Below are 10,433 nucleotides of genomic sequence, written 5' to 3'. Positions count from 1 at the left end.
TACAGCTTTACTGTGAAGAAATCTATAATTTTAGATTAATAAAATTAATATATTTCGTTTTGAAAACCATAATATTTGGAATACAATGCTTTATGTTACATAAGCTGATGTTTATGTGACATTTTTATATAAGAATCATAGATCTGATAATCATCTATCGTTATAGACAGATAACTGTCAATAATCCTTATAAATTTAATAGAAATCCTGGAAATAGTAATACATATATTATGAACTATTCAAATCTATATAAATATAATATTACTGTCTGTTGTATGTATCTATATAAATATAATAGTACTGTCTGTTGTATGTTATCTATATAAATATAATATTACTGTTTGTTGTATGTATCTATATAAATATAATAGTACTGTCTATTGTTATGCATATATATAAATATAATAGTACTGTCAGTTGTATGTATCTATATAAATATAATATTACTGTCTGTTGTATGTATCTATATAAATATAATAGTACTGTCTGTTGATTGTCCATGTAACTACTTCGCAGGGTGTGGATGGATATTCATCAAAATTGGTATGGAGGTTCGTGCGAAGGTGCATACAAATTTTAAGTTTTGCGGTTTTGTGGGCGTTTTTTACCCCTACTTCGCCCCCTGTTGGTGAATCTATGGCATGAAAGGTTTGTTAGATCCATGCGGAGATACTTGCAAAGTTGCGGTTTCATATTTTGTGTCTTGCAATTTTTATGGAAGTTTTTTTTACAATTACATATAAGGGAAGTAACTTTTCATGTCCTGAGATAACCTTTCATTAACCATGAATTTACATAACTTCCGTCCAGGGGACGGGTATTCCAGTTACTTGTAAATATAATTTACATATAGGCATATTTTATTAATTTCTATGTCTTCAACTTGAAGATTTTATCTTTATTTATTTAATGCCCCAAAACAGAAACTTTTAAATTATTCTTTAAAATTACCTAAGATTGTCAGGATATGTTATTTTCCTTGAAGAAAGACAAACATTTTGAAAATAAAATATTATTCTGTTTCTTTCTCATAACAGCGAGATAAACCTAACAGTTTACCGATCACTGTATTGTTTCTGAAGAATAGCTAAAAACAGTAAAAGATTGAGATAAGTATTTGAAATAAATACAAAATTCTGAACAGAATCGTCACATATCTTGTTTTTACTTGCATGCTTGGTTTCAGTACCCGTGGTAGGCACAGCACAGATAACTCATTGTGTAGCTTTGTGTTTTTATTTGTATGCTTGTTTTCTATGTTTATTGTGTGGCTTGTGTTTGCCTTATTATGTGCTTTGTGGTTGTTTTCTTGTATACTTTTGTGTTTTTACTTGTGTGCTTGTTTTTAATATTATTTGTGTTTTTACCACCACAAATTAGTTACCGCCTGAAAAAGAATTATCAAACGACATCTTGTATTAACCCTGTCTTCTGTCTGTGAGCCCTAATTAAAGTTCGTATTGTCTTTTTTTTAATCTCTCTCTATGGTACAAAATATAATGTTAAGTGTTCTGTCTAAATTGTCGGATGTATGAGCATCATGACTACAAAACTATTAAGTTTTAACAGCGTAGAAAATTGTTTTCCGTTACACTAATTTAAATACTTTATTAACTAAATTTGTTTATATGTTTAATAAGCAGTCATGGAGCTTATATATTCAGTTATACAACTGTTAGAGTGTCTATGACTTTACATTTTTCTAAATCATAATTGTTTTAAAACATTTATATTTCTAGGTTGTTTAAATTCATTGTTTCCTGCATATGTTTTTAGTGCAGATATTTATTATAGAAAAATTGATTATAACTAATAAAACTTGAACAAAAATTACGTTACGATTATTTGTTTTGGGGTTGTAGGCATAATTATCACATTATAGAGTAGATACGAAATTCGCATTCTTTTCGTGTTTGCCGATGTGTGCTAGTCAGCGCCATCTTGCCGCGGGCACTGTTCTTAGTTGTAACATACTTGCTAAATACAAATAGAACAAGATAAACCCAAATAAACTTTACTATGGACATAACACATTATAATGGGTATGGTATACTTAAAACAATAAGAAACGTTACTAACATTCTACTCTTAATGTACTGTAGTATGTAAATACAATATACCAAAAACTTAAACAAATGTTGTTTTTTTCAGAATAAAATACTCCTTTTTTTTTTGCTTTATATATTTCTAAGGATATTGTAACATCGTTTTACAAATACATTGAGTACACTTACATAAAACAACACGTTGTTTCTGCTTTCCTGTATTTAATCAGTTTGATGTATCTCTGAATCTTTCTTTGATTTGCATTTTAACGATTTCTTTTTATGGATGAGATAAAAATTTGTTATGTGTGCCAGGCCTTTCAATCCGTGATTAAATAAAGCTGGAAATATTACTTGTAGATCTATGTCAAGGCAACTGATAAGGCGCGTTTTATAACAAAGGTAGTTAATTGTTATAATGAACAAACAGACAAATGCATTTCTTGCATCTCTTGAACTGTATTCATCAGTTATTCGATTTGTAAAAAAAACATAGGTTGGATTAAACATTCTGTTAACTAAGTACTATTTATAACTTATCCAAAGTACGGAGCGCGACTTATCTTGGTCTTTTGCTGTCACGGGACGCGAACGTTTGATTAGCAGGGGAATAGTTTGGCTTTTTGACCTACGTAAATGAACCTTATAATAAAAATCTGGAATGTGTGGTTACTAAAGAATTGCATTTACCTGCATCATATCTGCTGAGTGTCATGAATAGTCGTGTAAATGTAGTGATACGAACGTCATGAAGTATAGACAATGTGCGCAGGCGTTAGAGTTAACAGTTATCGCTTTCCTTTGAAGAAATAGTGTGGCTTTGGCGTGGAAACAGAGTCAGTGTTGATCGCGTTTGATTTATTTTGCTCTCTGATTATGAAAGATTTCCAGTACATCTATTCGATTAAATCAACTATAATGGAATGATATTTGGTCGAAAAATAAAAACACTCTGATCGGAAAATGCCGTATGTAGTACACTGAAGTTTGTATTGAAAATATTAAACGTTCTGAACCACAAAGTTTGGCGGCTGAAGTTTATAATGTAAGTATACATTGTATTTCTAACAATCATGTTTATTTTTCATTTACTTGTACGACTTCTGAATAATAAAATAATTGTTACAGGTAGACTTATATCCTTTGTTTCTATCACGTGACATTGACTTATACCACGACAGCAGTGCTCAGGACCTTTAATCGGGACGGGTAAATACATTTATATAACCCACATCAACACATGCATATACATAATGTGCATATAATAAGCATTCGTCAAAATGACTGAGTCCGTAATGAGGGGCCGTGACCCCCTTGTGTACGCTCCTGAATCTTGAACTTTCTTATACAGTAGGAACAGACGAGTTAGACCACAATACGAGATCCGATATAATAATCAGTAATCATACAGACTGACATAGTGATTACAGGAACTAAAAAAACGTTTATATTACTAAGAAGTAAAAAAAAGAAAATGTTTAATACTAGTTTAGGGCAGTGACAATACCCCCTCCCCCACAAACATGTAGATTTATGATCAACTCAAAGCATGAGGATGGCTATTCTACCTTTAGTACAATCTCCATGTGTGAGGGTGAAACCACTACGAGTCTTAATGGAAAATTTATTACAATATAAATATGTACGCTGCGAAACAGTTTAAATAAAACTCTGAATATGACTTGTCCCGTTGTTTTATCTGGAAAACAAATTACAAATTATGAAACTTGAAAAGTCTTAAGTACCCAGCTGAAAACAATTCGATCATGATTGTGGGCGGATGTCTTAGCGTTTGTATTGCATTGGCCTTAAAAACTATACATGCAATGTCATAATATAATTGAAATATTTCAAGGAACAATGGCAGCAAATAGTTGTCCACCCACGATCTTTGATTTTAAAGTAACATTTTTTAACGTTCTAGAATGATCTAGTAAATCAGCAGTAATTGTTCCATTTATAGTTTCCGTGTTTCACTGAAAAAGACACATTGTAAACTTTCACTTTTTCGATAAAAATAAGAATTCCGATCACTAGAGGGCAGAACCTCTTTATTGTAAAACGCGTAGCTTGGAGTTGGAGTAACTACAAGACTTCTGTTTGAAAGATTCAGTTCCTGGCAATTAAATACTACTGTAATCGTATATATAAACCCTAAGTTTTATTACTGGTGTGTTGGAATAGCTACACAACTTCTATATTTGGTGCGTTTCATGTAGTATATCACTATCACAAGTAAAGTTGATAAATTACAACCGCTACATTTCCGTGAACAGAATGGTGAAGTACCATTACAACTATCTGCATTCAATAAGGATCGCAGTTAGCTGTGATAAGGATATTATTATATCTCGTGAATAACGTATCAGGGAAAAATTTTCAACTGCTTCAAATACTTTGAACATGTTATTTTTAGTTGAAAAAAACTGATATTTTTAATTATGCTGGTTTATGGAATTTTCGCGTAAAACTGTCCGCTCAGCATTCTTTCATTTTGAGATGATAAACTAGAGGAAAAGCAGCTAGTCAACAGCACCCACCGCCAACTTCTGTTATCTGACTGAACAGTGAGTGTAATTTGATCGTCATTCTGATAGCGTACCCATAGTTTTAAAGTGCAGAGCACGTTTTTGTGGTAACGGGACGCGAATTGGAATCTTAGTAATCCCAGTCCGAGCAAGTCAACCATTTTAAATACGTTGTGCCATTGTTTACATGTTCCACAATTGTCACAAAAGTGTGGTTTTGAACAGCTGAAGAACCTGACAAAGAAACGATTTAGTGTTTCAAGACGTTTCTAGAGCTGATTTTTATAGTTTAAAGGTTCGAATTTTTGTAGAAATCGTCAGGAATCAAATTAATTTATTACAGTTGTTTTAAGGTACTGGTTTTGATAAAAATCAAATTTTTTTCAGAATTAAAACCTCAAAAACACTTGTAAATTTAGTAGTAGGATGTGACGTATTTTCTAAAGTCTTGATCTTCTACAGTCTCCAAACCTAAATAATACCAGAATGCTAGAAACAAACTACTTGCAGACACTGGTAATACAATAAAGACGTTTTGATTCCCATTTTTTCTCATTATTAATCTTCTTCATTTATCGTAGTACAATGTTTATATCCGGATATTCGTAGTTCATTTTCCTCGTTATTTAGTCTGTTTCATTTATCCTCGCACAATATTTTTCTCCGGATATTTTTAGTTCTTTTTTTCCTCGTTATTTAGTCTGTTTCATTTATCCTCGCACAATGTTTTTCTCCGGATATTCTTAGTTCTTTTTTCCTCGTTATTTTGTCTGTTTCATTTATCCTCGCACAATATTTTTCTCCGGATATTCTTAGTTCTTTTTTTCCTCGTTATTTTGTCTGTTTCATTTATCCTCGCACAATATTTTTCTCCGGATATTCTTATTCTTTTTTCCTCGTTATTTTGTCTGTTTCATTTATCATTGCACAATATTTTTTCTCTGAATATTCTTAGTTCTTTTTTCCTCGTTATTTAGTCTGTTTCATTTATCCTCGCACAATATTTTTCTCCGGATATTCGTAGAGAGTCACTTAAAACATTATGAAAAGTGCTGTTGGGTGACTATTATTTTATCACACAATCAACAAACATTCATACCTTAGAGAAAACGAGTTCCATACACTACTGTAAAAATTGTTACATACACCACTTTAACATAGTTTACGATATTAAAATCACAGTTTGTAACCTAACGCGATTTGAGCTGACGACAAGGTGCAGTAACAAGTCATGCGAAACACTTTTTAGGGAGAAGTTTTGCTCAATTACAAGTTATCGATATGTAGCGCCTCATACCGGACAAGTATAATCTAAATGTAAAAAAAATTCAATTATTTCTTAATAAAGCTTGTATTAATTGTGATATATGGGATGTACTAAATACTAATTAAATACTTGTTACAATCTAATTACCATTGTTGATAATGCTTACTATTTCATAGATCGATAATAGTCTGTACAGTTGTATGTGATGCAAAAATTAGGTGGAAATCAGTCTAGAACTAACTGGAAAATCTATTTCGTGGACGTTGTAGACTTAAAGCCATCATATTTTCCAGTAGGATATGCTTCGTGTTTTAAGTTTCGTAAGTGAATTAGCTGGAGTTGTGATATTATATTCACTGTGTTTCTTTATGTCCGATTTGTATTTATTTTATTACATTTTCACATTCTCTTTGCTTAAGCCTCAGTTGTTTTTTGTTTAGTGTTTATCTTCATCCAGTAAAGAGATCTGGGGAACTGAGACTTAAGAATGCTCGACGATTTCTTTCTTTTTTTAGCAGAGAAGGTATCAGTTTTATTTATATGTGTTTGTCTTGCATCTTGTTGAGAATACAGATGTATTGTTTGTCTTTCAGTAGTATCGTCATGGCAACTTTTCGGTGTCTCCCTGACTCCAAATCGTTCATCAGATTTGTCATTGCCTTCAATGTACTCTTAACCTTGTTTAACTTTCTCAGTTTCCGTATAACACCCCGAAGCCATTACCCTTGTGTGTTAGTTGAAGACAATAATAAAAGCTATTCTCTAGAAGGATCTCGCAAACAGAAAGTCGCGTGGGTCCTTCCGGCCCATCCTCGACCCCAGGTTTCGACAGAAACACAGAATGTGGAGGTTACTATTGGTAATTGGACAGTAGAAGTTCACGGGAATTTCATGCTTATAAAGAACTACATTCGTGCAGAATTAACACCTGGATTTAACGAAAGTGTAACCTTTACCACACAAGGAACTCACCCATTTCTCCATCATGCTGAAGTTATTTGTCAACGCTGGGACGGACCTTTGTCCGTGGCAGTATATGCTCCTGGTACGGATTTACTCGATGCTATTAAAAAGATTTCCTTTCTTCAACAATGTGGCAATTCTTGTGTCTCGAGGAACGTAAGCTGGCATTTAGTTTATGACCTGAACTTTGGGCCTAGCATAGAAGAATTAAATAATCCAGAAAACATAGCTAGGTTCTTTTCCATAAACTGTACTGCTGGAATGAAAGCTTTAAATTTAAGTTCCAACTTTCGTGAAGCTTATAGGCTATCATATCCAATAAATCTTTTAAGAAATGTAGCGCGCCTCCAGGCAGAAACCTATTACGTACTTTCCTCAGATATTGAGCTGTATCCTAGCGTCAATATAGTCTCCCGTTTTCTCCATCTTGTGGCTGAAGAAACAGGAGTGACAGCAGTTCCATCTGCTCCACGTGTCTACCATTTACCTATTTTTGAGGTGAGTGCAAATCTTCCTGCTCCAGCGACGAAAAGAGAACTGGTATCACTATTGAAGCAGAAGAAAGCAACATTTTTTCACAAACTGACTTGTGACAAATGTCAGCGATATCCTCGCCGTAACGAATGGGTAAAGATCTTACCAAACAACAGTGCTTTAGGGGTTTTCACGGTTACAAAGCGCAATAAATATTTGTCATCGTGGGAGCCAATTTACATCGGAACTAACAATGAACCACTATATAATGAGCACTTGACATGGGAAGGAAAGCGGGATAAAATGAGTCAGGTATAATAACACTTTATTAAAATGAAGAAACATAAAAGTTAATTAACCCCAAAATTACTAACTTCTTAGAATTATGTTGCCTTTAAAAGATGCCACATTTTTATTTATGTGTATTCGGTCGAAAGTTTAGACTGTTTCAAATGTAAAAGTATATATAATCAAATATTGGAATGTGAGCAGAAAGGTACTTTTTTAAAGGTGGTGTTTATGAGTTGTCTATGGAAGCTGCAAGGTGAAAATACAGAGTGGTCCAAAATTATATTTCCTATTTTAAAATTTAATAATTAAATAACTAAAGAAGTACAACCATACAGTTTCATCATCTTGTAGCCCAACTCAAACAGTTCTTATTGTAATATATTTTTCACTCCAGTGAGTAGTGTTAGCGCCCGTAAAATGGCAACTTAATGCGGATATTTTGTTTTTGATATTTAACTACACGCGAATTCCTCCTTCATTTATTGACGTATTTATTTAAAGGTGTTTAACTTAATGCGGACATTTTGTTTTTGATATTTAACTACACGCGAATTCCTCCTTCATTTATTGACGTATTTATTTAAAGGTGTTTAACTTAATGCGGATATTTTGTTTTTGATATTTAACTACACGCGAATTCCTCCTTCATTTATTGACGTATTTAATTAAAGGTGTTTAACTTAATGTTTTTGCAGATGTACGAGTTATGTCTTCTCAACTACGACATTTATACCCTGGACAACGCCTTTCTCGTGCACGCTCCTGGCATCAAAAGATCAAACAAAAAAGATCAAAAGTGGCGCATGCCATATATAAGAAAAAATAACAGAGTTTATTCTCGTATTTTAAAAGATTTAAGAGATAAATACGGTTATAGAAAGGATTGCTAGCGATATTTTATTTGATATTTATATTGTAGATATTTTTGGTTCTGACGTATTCGTGATATTATTCCCCATATAACAGTTAATTAGGAACAATTTCAGAATCATTACAGAGTGATTTTAAAAAGTGTAAACTTATTAATTAAATTAGTTCAACAACACCGGTTTATTCCATGACTAGCCTCAGCTGAAGTGAGAACTTTTTATGTTCCTATTTAAATTATATATTTTATTTCATCTCATACAAATGGGTTTTCCTTTAATGAAACGATTTGTTGTTACCCTGGTCTAGAATTATTTTTACCCTTCTGTTTGAACAACTGGACATATATCTCGACGTATAAATATTTTTATACTTAGGTTCTAATAGATTTTTAGCACACATTCAAACATTGTTGGAAATTATACAAGAAACTCATGTTTATTATTATAACTACAATGACATGTAATAAATAAACAACGTTGTTAATAGCAACAGTATATAATGTGGAATGTCTTAGAAGCTAATTTATTTCCCCGAACTAGTCTTAGAAACTAATTTATTTCCCTGAACTAGTTTTAGAAGCTAATTTATTTCCCTGAAATAGTCTTAGAAGCTAATTTATTTCCCTGAAATAGTCTTAGAAGCTAATTTATTTCCCTGACATACTCTTAGAAGCTAATTTATTTCCCTGACATACTCTTAGAAGCTAATTTATTTCCCTGACATACTCTTAGAAGCTAATTTCTCTCTATACAACATGGCAGGAGATAGCTTAAACCGGTTTCAATCGCGTCTCGCTTAAAATCAAGACCAATTAGTGCATCACACAAATAATTTTGTACCGAATAGTTATTTCAGTTATCAGAATTATCATCTTTATATTACTGTTTAACATCATTACATTCACTTATCTTCCATTGCAGACATTCTTTAGACATTGCAAATTTGTAGTTCTTCGCCAGATTATTCTACACGAACAGTAGCACAAAGATTTTTTTTTATTTTTTGCAAACTGAACAAGTATCGTTTTAAGGAAAACTAATCCACTCATGTAGATCCAACAAGGCGGAAATTATAGATTCATATATCAACAAGCCAAGTACTAGATCTACACACGAATAGAATCAAATCAACAAGACGTAGCTTAAATCAGAAATATCAGGCCCACACCTGAATCCACTCAAATCAACAATACGTAATTTGAATCGGAAATACTAAAATCACGTGAATCCATTCAAATCAATAGGACGGAAATGCTAGGTTTACTCATGAATCCACTCAATTCGACATGGTAGAATTACTCAATCTACACATAAAAGGATTCCATCCTGCCACTCATTGGTTTAGCTTGCTTCACAAAATAAAGTTGTAAAATGAGTAAAGCGAAAGTAGAAACGCTTATCCTTTTTTAATTTCTACTAATTTTATAAAATTTACACATTAGTTTAATTTTGATTTAAACTAAAATTACGGTTACATCAGTTGAATTTTTATTATTATTCTTTTAGTATCTAAGGGTAAATGTAATATATAACTTTTGACTTACATCCCGGTGGCTCAGCAGTAAGTATGAGATAGTTGCGAGGGCAGAGCACACATAGTCAGCCCATTGTGAAACTTTGCGTTTAAGAAACAAACAAAAACAATCTCGAAAAACATTTCATAACAAAAGGAAAATAAAAACGAAAGTATATGAAGAATTAACTTGTTTCTAATACTTTGCAGTTGTGGTGTATGAATATATATACCACGGGTTTTTGTTGTAATATTACAGTATTGATTCTAAATTTACTCATTGTCCTGTATATGTGCAGATTTTCATATAACACATGGTCGAGAAAGTCGTTTAGTCCTAAGCTACCTTTGTTTCTTTGTTGTTCTTCAATTGGATGATACCTATTTCGCCCAGATAGGGTATTGCGCATGTTGTACAAGGGGCCCTGCATGGCCAGGTGGTTAGGGCACTCGACTCGTAATCTGAGGGTCGCGGGTTCGAAT

General features: G+C 32.6%; 1 protein-coding gene across 2 annotated transcripts; it reads left to right on the top strand.

Moving 5' to 3' along the window:
• Positions 1 to 2,881: 2,881 nt before the first annotated feature.
• Positions 2,882 to 9,875, top strand: LOC106464464 (beta-1,4-glucuronyltransferase 1-like). Of its 2 annotated transcripts, none has more exons than XM_013924610.2 (3): positions 2,882 to 3,090; positions 6,437 to 7,589; positions 8,264 to 9,875. In XM_013924610.2, exons 2-3 carry the CDS (start codon positions 6,444 to 6,446, stop codon positions 8,456 to 8,458), a joined length of 1,341 nt encoding a protein of 446 aa, XP_013780064.2. In that variant the 5' UTR covers positions 2,882 to 3,090; positions 6,437 to 6,443; the 3' UTR covers positions 8,459 to 9,875. The 2 variants fall into 2 exon arrangements, with proteins under 2 accessions (XP_013780064.2, XP_022247900.1); XM_022392192.1 differs by having other exon boundaries at positions 2,883 to 3,090; positions 6,434 to 7,589.
• The last annotated feature ends 558 nt before the right edge of the window (positions 9,876 to 10,433 follow it).

Source organism: Limulus polyphemus, unplaced genomic scaffold (assembly GCF_000517525.1).
Source record: "Limulus polyphemus unplaced genomic scaffold, Limulus_polyphemus-2.1.2 Scaffold1661, whole genome shotgun sequence".
In the NCBI taxonomy this organism is placed as follows: Eukaryota; Metazoa; Arthropoda; class Merostomata; order Xiphosura; family Limulidae; genus Limulus; species Limulus polyphemus.
This window is presented reverse-complemented; position numbering and strand designations above follow the sequence as displayed.